The 16,927-nt window shown below is 44.9% G+C and overlaps 1 protein-coding gene across 1 annotated transcript in view; it reads left to right on the forward strand.

The window, feature by feature from the left end:
* Window positions 1-16,927, forward strand: part of LOC126163143 (protein-tyrosine sulfotransferase-like) — a 199,761-nt gene that overhangs the window by 99,890 nt on the left and 82,944 nt on the right. The window contains exon 3 of the mRNA XM_049920111.1: window positions 1,052-1,182. Within this exon, the coding sequence (XP_049776068.1) occupies window positions 1,052-1,182 (131 nt within the window). The remainder of the gene's footprint in view (window positions 1-1,051; window positions 1,183-16,927) is intronic.

Consider the following 16,927-nt stretch of genomic DNA (forward strand, 5'->3'; position numbering starts at 1 on the left):
CATCACTTTTTAGGAGTGATTATTACATCCACAAGAAAACCTAAATGGGGCAAGGTAGAAGAACCTTTTTACCCATTCGCCGAGTGTACAAGTTAGGTGAGTCGACAACATATTCCTGTCATGTGACGCACATGCCGTCACCAGTGTCGTATAGAATATATCAGACGTGATTTCTTGTGGAGGAATCGGTTGACCTATGACCATGCGATCAAATGTTTTCGGTTCCCATTGGAGAGGCACGTCCTTTCGTCTACTAATCACACGGTTTTGAGGTGCGGTCGCAAAACACAGACACTAAACTTATTACAGTGAACAGAGACGTCAATGAACGAACGGACAAATCACAACTTTGCGAAAATAAAGAAAGTAAACTTTTCCCCCGAGGGAAGACTTGAACCAAGGACCTCTCATTGCGCAGCTGCTCACGCTACCCATGAGACCACGGCGCTCCTTAGCTCACACTATACTTGATGTTGCCTATCTTGCACATGGACTACTCAGTTTGTATATTTTGCTTATTTTTTCATATTTCCACAGAACTTCTTCCTGTTTTCTCGATTGATCTGTGTTTAGTTTTTCAAGGCCTATCGAATGTGCCAACTTATAACTAAATCTGAGGGGGGTGCGATGGGAAGGTTCCCTTGTAAGATTCAGTTAGGTAGGCATCCGTCGTTTTAGAGTGTGTTAAGAAAACGCAACTCGTCTTTCAAAGAAACGTAGTTAGCTACCTTCGTGGTGAGACATGAATCTGACCCTACACTTCCGACCCATGCGCCACTGACGCTATTGCACCATTGCTTGGTGACTACATAGCATAGGGGAGAAGCTGTTCGGATACCAAGTACTTGCACTAAACCCTGAGCGGGTATTGGTCTGATTTTGGCGACCTATTTACCACACAGTTTGTAATTCTTTCCACTTTGCAAATGTTAGTTTTGTTGGCTGAAAACAACATTCTTTTCAAGGAGGTGGTTGACTGGTGGTTTATGATCCAGCCGTCTTGCCGCTAACTGATATTTTGTCTATGCAGTACGTGCCCTGTGTGTTGCAGAGGTTCGTGGTGGGCGCCGACCAGCGCGTGTTCCCGTACGACCGCCAGATGCCGCTCATCTTCGTGGGCGGCGTGCCGCGCTCGGGCACCACGCTCATGAGGGCCATGCTGGACGCACACCCTGAGGTCAGGTCTGTATCCCTCTCTGGTGTACGAGGGCACTTCGAAAAGTAACGATACAATGGCTCGCAGTCCTTAAATAGAACATTTATTTAGAAAAGCGTCAGTTACATCTTATTAACTGGATTATTTGTTATTTTTTGACATAATCACCCCCATTATCCAAACATTTGTTAAGTCGGTGCACAAGCTTTTGTATCCCACAGTCATAGAAGGTTGCCGCCTGTTGTCGGAACCACATTTCAACTTCATCTTTGATCTCTTCACCGTCGTGGAATGATTTTCCATCAATATGTGACTTCAGGTAACAGAAGACATGGAAGTCGGTAGGCGCAAGGTCCGGGCTGTATGGCGGATGGTGCAATACGTCCCATTTGAATTGTTTGAGTAGTGCTTTGGTTACCACCGCTGTGTGAAGCCGAGCGTTGTCATGAAGCAAGCGGACTCCACTTGTCAGCATTCCCCTGCGTTTGTTTTGAATTGACCTTCGAAGACGTTTCAGAGTCTGGCAATATGAAGCAGCATTATTTGTCATTCCATGAGGCATAAATTCCAACAGAAGAACGCCTTGTCTGTCCAAAAAAACAGAAGCCATGATTTTCTTCGCTGAAATGGATGTTTTGCATTTCTTGGCTTTTGCTGAATTCGAATGGCGCCATTGCATTGATTGTCGCTTGGAATCGGGTGTATGGTGATAAACCCACGTCTCGTCACCTGTCACAATGTGATCAAGGAACTCATCACCTGCTTCAGCATTGCGTGTGAGGAAGTCGAGTGCATTGTTTGTTTGTTGTTGTGGTCTTCAGTCCTGAGACTGGTTTGATGCAGCTCTCCATGCTACCCTATCCTGTGCAAGCTTCTTCATCTCCCAGAACTTACTGCAACCCACATCCTTCTGAATCTGCTTAGTGTATTCATCTCTTTGTCTCCCTCTACGATTTTTACCCTCCACGCTGCCCTCCAATGCTAAATTTGTGATCCCTTGATGCCTCAGAACATGTCCTACTAACCGGTCCCTTCTTTTTGTCAAGTCGTGCCACATACTCCTCTTCTCCCTAATTCTATTCAATACTTCATCATTAGTTATGTGATCTACCCATCTAATCTTCAGCATTATTCTGTAGCACCACATTTCGAAAGCTTCTATTATCTTCTTGTCCAAACTATTTATCGTCCATTTTTCACTTCCATACATGGCTACACTCCACACAAATACTTTCAGAAACGACTTCCTGACATTTAAATATATACTCGATGTTAACAAATTTCTCTTCTTCAGAAACGCTTTTCTTGCCATTGCCAGTCTACATTTTATATCTTCTCTACTTCGACCATCATCAGTTATTTTGCTCCCCAAATAGCAAAACTCCTTTACTACTTTAAATGTCTCATTTCCTAATCTAACCGAGCGAGGTGGCGTAGTGGTTAGCACACTGGACTCGCATTCGGGAGGACGACGGTTCAATCCCGTCTCCGGCCATCCTGATTTAGGTTTTCCGTAATTTCCCTAAATCGCTTCAGGCAAATGCCGGGATGGTTCCTTTGAAAGGGCACGGCCGATTTCCTTCCTCATCCTTCCCTCACCCGAGCTTGCGCTCCGTCTCTAATGACCTCGTTGTCGACGGGACGTTAAACACCAATATCCTCCTCCTCCTCCTAATCTAATTCCCTCAGCATCACCCGATTTAATTCGACCACATTCCATTATCCTCGTTTTGCTTTTGTTGATGTTCATCTTATATCCTCCTTTCAAGACACGGTCCATTCCGTTCAACTGCTCTTCCAAGTCCTTTGCTGTCTCTGATAGAATTACAATGTCATCGGCGAACCTCAAAGTTTTTATTTCTTCTCCATGGATTTTAATACCTACTCCGAATTTTTCTTTTGTTTCCTTTACCGCTTGCTCAATATACAGATTGAATAAAATCGGGGAGAGGCTACATTTCTTTTTGTGTTCTTCAGTTAACAGTTTTGGAACCCAGCGCGCACACAATTTCCTGTTCCCTAACTTGACAGTCACAACGTCATAAACAGTTGTCATTGACACGTCCGGTATGATGTGATGCAGTTCTTTCAATGTGAGACGTCTATTCGCACTAACTGCTCGTACATTACTCATCGTCTGTTCTGTGCGGGGTACCGAAGCCACAGTAAATTCCACATAAGGACAGGCTTTTTGGTTAAAAGTACTTCGCTTAGCACTGCAGAAGCTCGAAACTGGCCAGTGGCGCCAAATAAAGTATTCGTTTTAACCAAGCAGCTTTCTGACAACATGCCTTTTCATAAAGTTCTTTATTGTACCTATCACTTCGCTTTCTCCTATGGATATTTCCCTGCTCCTAAATCACTAATATGCACTCCCCACTTCAATAAATTGGGTGGTTGTTGTTGTTGTTGTTATTGTTGTTGTGATCTTCAATCCAAAGGAAGATTTGATTCAGCATTTCACACTACTCTTCCATGTGCAAACCTCTTCAACTCTGCATGACTATGCAAGGTACATCTACTAAACCTAACAACTGTAGTATCCTTCTACAACTTTTACCTCCCGCACCTCTGTCATTTATCAAATTTACGAGCCATTAATGCTGTAAGCTTCCAGTTGAGCTACACTCCTGGAAATGGAAAAAAGAACACATTGACACCGGTGTGTCAGACCCACCATACTTGCTCCGGACACTGCGAGAGGGCTGTACAAGCAATGATCACACGCACGGCACAGCGGACACACCAGGAACCGCGATGTTGACCGTCGAATGGCGCTAGCTGCGCAGCATTTGTGCACCGCCACCGTCAGTGTCAGCCAGTTTGCCGTGGCATACGGAGCTCCATCGCAGCCTTTAACACTGGTAGCATGCCGCGACAGCGTGGACGTGAACCGTATGTGCAGTTGACGGACTTTGAGCGAGGGCGTATAGTGGGCATGCGGGAGGCCGGGTGGACGTACCGCCGAATTGCTCAACACGTGGGGCGTGAGGTCTCCACAGTACATCGATGTTGTCGCCAGTGGTCGGCGGAAGGTGCACGTGCCCGTCGACCTGGGACCGGACCGCAGCGACGCACGGATGCACGCCAAGACCGTAGGATCCTACGCAGTGCCGTAGGGGACCGCACCGCCACTTCCCAGCAAATTAGGGACACTGTTGCTCCTGGGGTATCGGCGAGGACCATTCGCAACCGTCTCCATGAAGCTGGGCTACGGTCCCGCACACCGTTAGGCCGTCTTCCGCTCACGCCCCAACATCGTGCAGCCCGCCTCCAGTGGTGTCGCGACAGGCGTGAATGGAGGGACGAATGGAGACGTGTCGTCTTCAGCGATGAGAGTCGCTTCTGCCTTGGTACCAATGATGGTTGTATGCGTGTTTGGCGCCGTGCAGGTGAGCGCCACAATCAGGACTGCATACGACCGAGGCACACAGGGCCAACACCCGGCATCATGGTGTGGGGAGCGATCTCCTACACTGGCCGTACACCACTGGTGATCGTCGAGGGGACACTGAATAGTGCACGGTACATCCAAACCGTCATCGAACCCATCGTTCTACCACTCCTAGACCGGCAAGGGAACGTGCTGTTCCAACAGGACAATGCACGTCCGCATGTATCCCGTGCCATCCAACGTGCTCTAGAAGGTGTATGTCAACTACCCTGGCCAGCAAGATCTCCGGATCTGTCCCCCATTGAGCATGTTTGGGATTGGATGAAGCGTCGTCTCACAAGGTCTGCACGTCCAGCACGAGCGCTGGTCCAACTGAGGCGCCAGGTGGAAATGGCATGGCAAGCCGTTCCACAGGACTACATCCAGCATCTCTACGATCGTCTCCATGGGAGAATAGCAGCCTGCATTGCTGCGAAAGGTGGATATACACTGTACTAGTGCCGACATTGTGCATGCTCTGTTGCCTGTGTCTATGTGCCTGTGGTTCTGTCAGTGTGATCATGTGATGTATCTGACCCCAGGAATGTGTCAATAAAGTTTCCCCTTCCTGGGACAATGAATTCACGGTGTTCTTATTTCAATTTCCAGGAGTGTATTTTGCATACCACTAAGGTGCTATAGATCGTATCTAGTATGACCTGGGAAAATGGTAAGCACCTCATAAAATCATACGAATTTAAAAGAAACAATGTAATGCAACGAATAACGTCTTATTATGTGAAAATTACTAGGGGTGGCTCAATTATGCATGAAAGTATTGGTTTCAGACCTCACACGAACATATTGATCATGGGATCAGTCGAACTATAAAGGAAACAAATGATCATTGTGACAATCTGGTTTAATGCAGGAAACACAAAAAAAAGATTTATCCACTGAATCAAGAATACAAACATTAAACAGATGGACGGGAATTGCAAATCCGAACTATAGTCTTGGCACAGACGTGTAGATACATATCGCTACAAAACTGTGTCAAAAAATTGGTCAGTGATTGTGATTTAAAGAAAGATCCCCATAAAAGCATCAACGAACACCGATACTCTCACTAAGTACAACTAGTGCAACGAGTGCAACTAGCTGGACCAAAAAGTTAAATCAGTAAAAAGAAAGCCTGATGCAAATAAACTGACTTCAAGCTCACTTCGTCTCAGTGGATACAACGATGGCCCATGTTTACCAACCCTAAGCTGCGAGAGGGTAGAAGACAGCCGCAGTAGTGGCTGAAGGCTGAAAATTTCAAGTTCAGCTCGACTTCTGTATTCTGCTATGTCAGAGATCCCTCTCTGTAGGTCTAAAACCCAGCGTGCTGCCTCACACCCGAAAACACGTATCGTCTGTGATGGCATTGATGCAATGAAACTTAGCTGGTTCTGCCAGAGTCGAAAACGCTGTGGGCAGTAGCAGCAAGTTTAACAATTCCTACTCTTGCAGATTTTTTATGGCTAACCAATGAGGTCTATTTGTCCCACAGGGTGGGAAAGCAGGCAGAAAATCCCTCCCACAACATGGCAGATTTTCTGCCATGGACAACCAAAAGACGTGCACATACGCACTCGCATGATTTCGCCCCAGTTACCAAAATAATTACACTACTGGCCATTAAAATTGCTACTCCAAAAAATGACGTGCTACAGGCGCGGAATTTAACCAACAGGAAGAAGATGCTGTGATATGCAAATCATTAGCTTTTCACAGCATTCACACGAGGTTGGTGCCGGTGGCGACACCTACAACGTGCTGACATGAGGACAGTTTCCAACCGATTTCTCATACACAAACAGCAGTAGACCAGCGTTGCATGGTGAAATGTTGTTGTGATGCCTCGTGTAAGCAGGATAAATGCGTACCATCGCAGTGTAGTGATAAAGGTCGGATTGTAGCCTATTGCGATTGCGGTTTATCGTATCGCGACATTGCTGCTCGCGTTGGTCGAGATCCAATGACTGTTCGCAGAATATGGAATCGGTGGGTTCAGGAGGGTAATACGGAACGCCGTGCTGGATCCCAACGGCCTCGTATCACTAGCAGTCGAGATGGCGGCATCTTATCCGCATGGCTGTAACGGATCGTGCAGCCACGTCTCGATCCCTAAGTCAACAGATGGGGACGTTTGCAAGACAACAACCATCTGCACGAACAGTTCGAGGACGTTTGCAGCAGCATGGACCATCAGCTCGGAGACCATGGCGCTGCTCGCAGACAGGAGCGTCTGCGAAGGTTACTCAACGACGAACCTGGGTGCACGAATAGCAAAACGTCAATTTTTCGGATGAATCCAGGTTCTGTTCACAGCATCACGATGTTCGCATCCGCGTTTGACGTCATCGCGCTGAACGCAAATTGGAAACGTGTATTTGTCTTCGCCATACTGCGTATCACCCGGCGTGATGGTATGGGGTGCCATTGGTTACAAGTCTCGGTCACCTCTTGTTCGCATTGACGGCACTTTGAACAGTGGACGTTACATTTCAGATGTGTTACGACCCGTGGCTCTACCCTTCATTCGATCCCTGTGAAATCCTACATTTCAGCAGGATAATGCACGACCGCCTGTTGCAGGTCCTGTACGGGCCTTTCTGGATACAGAAAATGTTCGACTGCTGCCGTGGCCAGCACATTCTCCATATTTCTCACCAACTGAAAACGTCGGGTCAATGGTGGCCTAGCAACTGGCTCGTCACAATACGCCAGTCACTACTCTTGATGAACTGTGGTATCGTGTTGAAGCTGCTTGGGCAGCTGTACCTGTACACGCCATCCAAGCTCTGTTTGACTCAATGCCCAGGAGTATCAAGGTCGTTATTACGATCAAAGGTGGTTGTTCTGGGTAGTTATTTCTCAGAATCTATGCACTCAAATTGCGTGAAAATGTAATCACATGTCAGTTGTAGTATAATATATTTGTCCAATGAATACCCGTTTATCATCTGCATTTCTTCTTGGTGTAGCAATTTTAATGGGCAGTAGTGTACTATGAGCCAACCACATAACCCCTTACTAAAATCTGAACAAACTTTCCAGCAGGTCATGTCTGGAATTAACGGCTGCTCTCACGCTTTGATGGCTCGGATCTTTGAGGTTCATATCTTAGCTAAAGAAGGTTCCTTTTAGCTCCTCTCACGACGCAATTTTATAGTTTTGGGACAAACTACTTGGCCTCACTCGACACACTTGCTGGGCCGGAACGGCAGACTGTCCTTCTCTGCTCTCTACCTCTGCAGAGAATGACTTGCAGCAGAAGACAACTTTACGACTATTGAGTTCGCCTAAGTGAAATTTCCCTTTTGCGAGCCACCTAAAAGTCCCAAGGCTGCCTAAATAACAAGACACCCTCACTGTACCAAGAGGATAGGTGATACATAATTTCAATTGCAGTCATTGGGAGTAGTGAATAAAGCATGCAGTGTTCATGCAGCATTAGTGCTTTGACCTGAATGGCTATTGGGATCTGCATATTAAACACGTTAAAGGACAGCTTGGGAATAAACTGCTTTATGGTGTCAACTGATTACTTCTTTTGGCCCAGCTGTCCCATAATTTACTTTTCTCCACAATTTGATTCAACAGCTGTTCGTTGGTTAACCGACCCAAACCTCTTCCCCCCCCCCTCCACCCCCCCCCCCTCACCACCACCCCACACACCCCTAATATTCAGAGTTCTCCCGTATTAACACTTTTCTGAAGTTCCTATTCTTGCCTGGATTTTCTTCCATGTTTCATTTTTGTACAGGGCTACACTCCAGAAGAATAACATCAGAAAATACCCTACATTTTAATAGCCAAAACTTCATCCGCTAATTTTAGTGTCTAACTTCGTAATGTCATCATATCATGACCTACATCGACTACATTCCATTTCCCTCGGTCTATTTTTTCAACTTTCGTCTCGTAGCGAGACAGGATATTTTTGTTTTTGTTTTGAAGTTACTAGGCCGGCCACGGTGACCGAGCGGTTCTAGGCTCTTCAGTACGGAACCACGCGACCGCTACGATCGCAGGTTCGCATCCTGCCTTGGGCATGGATGTGTGTGATGTCCTTAGGTTAGTTAGGTTTAAGTAGTTCTTAGTTCTAGGGGACTGATGACCTAAGACGTTAAGTCCCATAGTGCTCAGAGCCATTTGAACCATTTGATGCAGAATTTGTGGAAAGACGAAGAGGCTTGCATAGGATGAACTAATGTAGAGCTACATCAAAAGTACTTCTGGGACTCAAGGCCTCAGCAGCAGTAACTGTTTTGTAGTTATGTCCAGTCCAGATCCACGGGGAGATAATTTATTTTGCGTAATACTTAATCTAAATTAGTAACTGGGCCGCTATAGGCTTTTTTAAATGATTTACAGAAATGTTTGGCACACTTCTGGCGATGCAAATTATACCGAGTCACCCAATCTCAACATCTTTCGCAATTTGAGTGGCGATTCGAGCTGGGTCGTCTTTGAATTGAAAATCTAATGAGCGTAGTGAAGCTGTGAAGCTTCCAGACACCGGAGATTAGAAAACAGTCTCGCTTTGCCTGGAAACAGAACCTGTGTCACTCGATCGCTCGGTCCCTCGTTAGTAAAGGAGTGGCGTTTATGGTTTAACGTTCCTTCGACGACGATATCATTAGAGACGGAACACAAGCTCGCATTAGGGAAAGACAGGGAAGGACATCGTCCGTACCTCCGTCTGAGGAACTATCTCTACGGCTGACTGGAGCGATTTATGGAAATCACGGAAAACGTAAATCAGAATGGCCGCATGGGGATTTGGCCGTCCTCTCTTATGCAAATCTAGCGCATTAAAGAGTGGGTCACCTAACTCGATATGAATACCATTGTCCAATAAAGCCAAGGTCTCAGTTTAGAGTTCCGGACCGACAGACAGTTCTAATCTGCCAGGGAGTTTCAGAACAGCACACACTACACTCCTTATTTTCTACACTGTCAGCCTGCCTGGGACTGTTTTTTCTGCACGTAATTGTCAAGTGGGACTTCTCAGGCTGTGAGATCGCGATTGGACTCTATCAAGAATTTACTGATTGTCATTCATAGTGGTGTTCGTAGCAAGTAAAACTTCTTTTTCTGACTGAGGTACTCAGAAATTTTCAATAATTTTCGTTTCTTGAGACGTAAAGAATAATTTTTCGTGGAATAAATATGAATTTACGATATAGGTATAAAAAGATTTCCAGGCCGCTTTATGAACCATAAATAGGTATTTTTAGGTATGTGTACTTTGGCTGCTTGTTTAATATGCCAAGGTATATTGCAGTTTATCTGGACTTCTGTCTGTCTGTATCCTTCCAAATTATCACTGACATCTTCAAAGCAGTTGTGTGGAACAATATTCGGTAAAATAAGTTGAATGTCCAACATAAATACACTAAGATAAGCGAGGGCACATGATGAAATTATCCGCCTAACACAAGACCATGAAGAGCAACGAAGGACCAGCTGAGTGCAATTGCTTGCACGTTATGAGGATGAGCCTGACAATAATTTTGTCGCCTTCGTCACAGGTGATGAAACATGGCTTCATCACTTCGAACCGGAAAAAAAGGGCGAGACTTGGACTGGCCTCCCATCACCTCTCCACGGAAGAAGAAGTTCAAAACCGCACTCTCAGCCGGTAAGGTCTTGGCTATGGTCTTCTGGGATTCTGAAGGGGTTATTCTGTTTGATGTCCTTCCTGACGGTGCGACGATGAACTCTGAAGTGTGTTGTGCTGCCACCAGGAAACTGAAGGAACGACTTAGCGAGTTCGTTACCACAAAAATACAAATGAACTTATCCTCCATTGAAACGGAAACCCTTATTCAACTCTCCGCATCCGAGAGGAGCTCACTAAGCTTTGTTGCACTCTCCTTCATCATTCATCCTACGAGGTGCATTCAAGTTCTAAGGCCTCCGATTTTTTTTTTCTCCGAACTGGAAAGTGATAGAAACATGCGCATTGTTTTAAAATGAGGCCGCGTTCATTGTCTATACGTCCCAGAGATGGCAGCACCGTACGGCAGATGGAATTTTACCGCCAGCGGCCAGAATGAGAACTGTTTTAAATACTTAAAATGGCGACGTTTTCCTTACTTGAACAGCGTGCAATCATTCGTTTTCTGTATTTGCGTGGTGTGAAACCAATTGAAATTCATTGACAGTTGAAGGAGACATGTGGTGATGGAGTTATGGATGTGTCGAAAGTGCGTTTGCGGGTGCGACAGTTTAATGAAGGCAGAACATCGTGTGACAACAAACCGAAACAACCTCGGGCTCACACAAGCCAGTCTGACGACATGATCGAGAAAGTGGGATCGCCGAATGACTGTTGATCAGATCGCCTCCGGAGTTGGCATTTCTGTGGGTTCTGTGCACACAATCCTGCATGACGACCTGAAAATGCGAAAAGTGTCATCCAGGTGAGTGCCACGAATGCTGACGGACGACCACATGGCTGCCCGTGTGGCATGTTGCCAAGCACTGTTGACACGCAACGACAGCATGAATGGGACTTTCTTTTCGTCGGTTGTGACAATGAATGAGATGTGGATGGCATTTTTCAATTCAGAAACAAAGCGCCAGTCAGCTCAATGGAAGCACACAGATTCACCGCCACCAAAAAAATTTCAGGTAACCGCCAGTGCTGAAAATATGATGGTGTCCATGTTCTGGGACAGCGAGGGCGTAATCCTTACCCATTGCGTTCCAAAGGGCACTACGGTAACAGGTGCATCCTACGAAAATGTTTTGAAGAACAAATTCCTTCCTGCACTGCAACAAAAACGTCCGGGAATGGTTGCGCGTGTGCTGTTTCACCAAGACAACGCACCCGCGCATCGAGCTAACGTTACGAAACAGTTTCTTCGTGATAACAACTTTTAAGTGATTCCTCATGCTCCCTACTCACCCGACCTGACTCCTAGTGACTTTTGGCTTTTTCCAACAATGAAAGACACTCTCCGTGGCCGCACATTCACCAGCCGTGCTGCTATTGCCTCAGCGATTTTCCTGTGGTCAAAACAGACTCCTAAAGAAGCCTTCGCCGCTGCCATGGAATCATGGCGTCAGCGTTGTGAAAAATGTGTACGTCTGCAGGGCGATTACGTCGAGAAGTAACGCCAGTTTCATCGATTTCGGGTGAGTAGTTAATTAGAAAAAAAATCGGAGGCCTTAGAACTTGAATGCACCTCGTACAGTGCGGCTCTCGCGCCTTCCTACGTCCATCTGTTTGGCTCAATGAAGTATGCACTCTGCATGAAGCAGTACGTGGGTTATGGTGAAGTAATTGATGCAGTAAGACTTTGGCTCCCACGTCGACCGGTAGAGTGGTACCGGGCGGGTTTACAGCTTCCCCCCCCCTCCCCCCCTCCCCCCCCGGTAAGTCGACAAATAGGATTTCGTAGCCTAATGAGTGAGCAATAATGTGGTGTATTGGAATCCTGAATAAAACTAACATGCCGCCAAAACAAGTGTTGTGCTACTTATTCAACGACTCCGTATATGGTCTCCTAATGGAACTGTAACGGGTTATTTTTGAACGAACCACCACAGTGTGGATACAAGGCGACCGCCATATGAACACTAGAGCCGCACGGAGTGGCCTCATGGTTTGAGGCGTCATGTTACGGACTGCGTGACCCCACCCACCGGAGGTTAGAGTCCTCCCTCGGGCATGGGTGTGTGTGTGTGTTGTTCTTAGCATAAATTAGTTTAAGTTATGTGAAACTTTGAACATAGCTGTTAAGGTTCAGTGACCGTGTCAGAATTATATTAGAACAAATAAGCCCTCGGTCACAAATATTAAGTCAAAATTGACTACGTTTCGAAGCTACTATGAGCGTCGTCTTCAGAATTAGACTAACTGTTATAAAACATATTAGGTATATAATACATTAATAAAATCAAAGTTTGTACTGACTGGAAAAGATGCAGTACTTACAAGTCACATCTTAAAAAAGATCTAAGCCGGAGAGGCGACGTCATGAATAGTTGTGAGATGGCGAGCCGCTAAGGGCTGCTCGTACTGTGAACAAGGGTTGCAACCTGGTCAATTTTGACTTAATATTTGTGATCGTGGTCTTATTTGTTCTAATATAGTTTAAGTTAGTTTAAGCAGTGTGTAAGTCTAAGGACCGATGACCTAAGCAGGTTGGTCCCTTAGGAATTCACACACATTTGAACATTTTGAACGCTACCTGATCTGAGCAACGCCCTAATATTTATAATCCTGAAACATCGCGTTTGGGTGGAGCACTTACATATATCCTGCACCAAGAACGTGCTGCGCTCTACACATGTCGAGTGACAAGAATTTCTAGCGGCAGGAAAGTTCGGATCGATACAGGATTTCAGGACCAACCACTCTACACTAGGGGAGAAGTTATTTAATTCTCCAGCTCGTTAATGATGAAGGAATCCTCAGCATAGATGAGAGGGGGAAAATATCAGCCATGTCCTTGTTGAAGCGAGTATCGCAGCTTCAGCCCCATATCGATTTAGGAAAATCAAAGAAAACGACGGGATTTGGACTTGAATACACCTCTCGTGGATGTCAATACCGTGTGTTAAGATCGATCACGATACGATTTGCACCACTGCTGATGGCGTGCACAGGGGCCAAGAGGGAAGAATAAGAATGCAAGACCAAAAGGGTAACGCTCGAATAATGGCGTAAGATATGTAAGCAGTCTACCATCACTACTGTTCAGCCTGTACATCGAAGGTGCAATGACGAAATTTAAAAAAAAAGTGTGACTGATATTCATGGTGAAAGGATTTCCATGATAAGATTCGCTGATATTGCTATTCTCAGTAGAAGTGAGGAAGAATTATAGGACCTGTTGAATGGAACACAGAACATGGATAGAGAATAAACCAGATAAAGACGGAAGTAATGGAGGACAGCATAAATGGGAATTAAGGCGTACGAAGTAGACAAAATAATGAACTGCACTATCTACAAAACAAAATAGCTCATGATGGACGAAGCAAGAAGTTTATGAGGAGAATAATAGTACAGGAAAAGAAAGCTTACGCGTCTAAAAAATCTATTAGTATCAAACATAGGCCTTAGTTAAGGAATAAATAACGACTGCCTGTGTCATCTGGAAGGAGGTAAAATTGCAACACGATGGACCACACTTCACGCCTCCAGTCAGCTGCTAGTCAGTTTCTGTGTTGTTTTCCTCTACGAAGACATGAAATTTTGTAAGCCATTGTCAGCAACGACATCATATGTCCGTCAAATAAAGTTCCATTTCCAGTTTTCGGTCAGTTCGGACAACTGTAGAAGAAAAGTTGCATTCACTGAGAACAACAGTTCCTGTCAGATCGCATAGTGTAGGTCGATGTGGTAACGTGTCAAAAGCCAAAAAAGACATGTCTTCAAACTTCTCTTCAAACTTACAGGCAGGGTCGTAATGTGTAATCTATCCAAACCATCTCACAGGAATTCCAAACTACATCAGAATCCACTGCAAATACTATGACAGACGGGAGGTGAGAAAACTTGGATTATATGGTCGAGTGGCTGCTGATAAGCCACACATCACGCCGGTAAAAGCCAAACGTCGCCTCGCTTGGTGTAAGGAGCGTGAACATTGTACGATTGAACAGTGGAAGAACTTTGTGTGGAGTGACGAATCACGGTACACAATGTGGCGATCCGATGGCAGGGTGTGGGTATGGCAAATGCCCAGTGAACATCATCTACCAACATGTGTAGTGCCAACAGTAAAATTCAGAGGCGATGGTGTTATGGTGTGGTCGTGTTTTTCATGGAGGGGTCTTGCACCCCTTGTTGGTTTACGTGGCACTATCACAGCACAGGCCTCCATTGATGTTTTATGCACCTCCATGCTTCCCATTGCTGAAGAGCAATTCGGGGATGACGATTGCATCTTACAACATGATGGAGCACCTGTTCATAACGCACGGGCTGTGAAGGAGTGGTTACACGACAATAACATCCCTATAATGGACTGACCTGCACAGAGTCCTGATCTGAATCCTATAGAACACCTCTGGCATGTTTTGGAACGCCGACTTCGTGCCAGGCCTCACCGACCGACATCGGTACCTCTCGTCAGTGCAGCACTCCGTGAAGAATGGGCTGCCATTTCCCAAGAAACATTCCAGCACATGACTGAACGTATGTCTGCGAGAGTGGAAGCTGTCATCAAGGCTAAGGGTGGGCCAACACCATATTGAATTCCAGCATTACGGATGGAGGGCGCCACGAACTTGTAAGTCATTTTCAGCCAGGTGTCCGGATACTTTTGATCACATAGTGTACCTCACAGCTCTACTTCCATACTACCGACTCACACGTCCACAACACTTCGTTCGCAGGCCTTATGTCAACGGTAGAGGGACACATGACCGTCTGATACCAGTTCTGCAGTTCTGCGCCATACAGCGCTCCAAAGCGACCCCTGTTCATTTTTGAGAGCTGACGAACATTGTGTACAGCATGCTTAAGTAAATGAAGACATTTCTCATGCTGTCATGTTGGTGGTTTTGAAGCCTTTTTTCCCTCTTTTTGATTTAGCGTCTGTAGAACGACAGATACCGGTTGTGAGCTATAGATGTTGCCCCTGAAGTATATTCATAGATGATATTACCTGCACCTACTAAAATGTAGATAGTTGCAAAATTGATATAACTTTTATTATAAATGCGAATTTTTTAGGCTAGGCTTTACCTTGACTTATTAATATCGAATGAAACAATAAGGCTACTTTTACCGCTCACCGTTTAATTTATTTTCATAACGCATTTCAAAGATTTAAACCTCCATCATCAGATGGATTTATTTTGTATTAATATGACGTGTGTGTGTGTGTGTGTATGTGTGTGTGTATGTGTGTGTGTGTGTGTGTGTGTGTGTGTGTGTGTGTGTGTTGTGTTACTTTCTGAGTAACCTGTAACACTGTCTGGTAGGGAAAAGAAATACTGTTTCAGAACATGGCTCTGTGAAAGTCACTGACCAAAAGCATGAATATGTAATTGTGCAAAAAAAAAGAAAGACTATAAACAGAATACCTCCAGTCGTCACATGCTGCTTCTCTCTCGTAATACATCACTTGTAAACTGTCACATTTTGTAAACAGTAATGGTATCTAGAAATTGAGGTGGAAACACATCATCTTTGTTTACAAAGTGTGACACTTCAGACAAGACGCGTTACGACAGAGAAAGTAGCCTGTGACCACTGGAGGTATTCTATTTTAGTTGTTTATTTTGTACATTTACATTTACGTTCGCGCTTTAGTCAATGTCTTTCACAAAACCATGTTCTGAAATAGTGTTTATTTTCTCTACTAGACAGCGTCACAGTTCTCCCCAAAGGCATAACACAACACATACTTGTCGTATCAAAACAAATAAATTCACTTAATCATGGAGGCTTAAACCTTTTAAAAGTGTTGTGGAAATAAATTAAACAGTGACCGGGAACAGTACTATTTGACATCTTTTATGTTTTATAGTAATAAGAAGGACGAGAAGATGTTTATCGACCCGTCAACAAAGAAGTCATTAGATACGGAGCACAAGCTCAGATTAGGGAAGGATGAAGAAGAAAATCGACTGTGCCATTTCGAAGGAACCATCCCAGCATTTCTCTCAAGCGATTTAGGGAAATCATGGAAAACCTAAATCAGGATGGCAAGGTGTGGGTTTAAATCGTCGTCCTCCCGAATGCGAGTCCAGTGTGCTAACCACTGCGCTACCCCACTCGGTTTATGTTAATAACGGGACAATTATTAACATTTGTTTTCCTGATATTTATGATACTGATCTAAAAAAGTCTAGTAGTCACAAGCGTCGGCCTTAATTTCAGGAATCAATTTCTGAAAATGCATGTTGTAAGGAAGTGGGTCACTGCCTGTGGGAAAACCCTCAAAGAGAGAATCGGAGCATTTGAGATGTGATACAAGAAAAGGATGTTCAAAATTTGATGGACTGATAAAATATGAAATAAGGACGTACTCTGTAGAATCGAAAAAGTTAGGAACATGAAGAAAACATTGACAACAAGACGGTCCCAGATGGAAGGACATGTTAAGACATTAGGGTATAATTTCACTGGTATTTGAGGTAGGGGGTAAAACCTATACAGTAAGTCGTAAACTCGAATATATACAACAATTAATTTAGGGGGTGGGGTACATGTGCTACTCTCATGAAGACTTACGCATAGGTGAGGAATTCGTTGCAGGCAGCATCAAACCAGACACTAGACTGATGAAAGAAAAGAAATTTACTAACAAAGGGAGGTGGCGACCTAGTTTCGTACGAAACAATAAGAGCAGTACACCTCCTGACTAAATTTGAAA

This window comes from Schistocerca cancellata, chromosome 1, assembly GCF_023864275.1.
Source record: "Schistocerca cancellata isolate TAMUIC-IGC-003103 chromosome 1, iqSchCanc2.1, whole genome shotgun sequence".
NCBI classification, from domain to species: domain Eukaryota; kingdom Metazoa; phylum Arthropoda; class Insecta; order Orthoptera; family Acrididae; genus Schistocerca; species Schistocerca cancellata.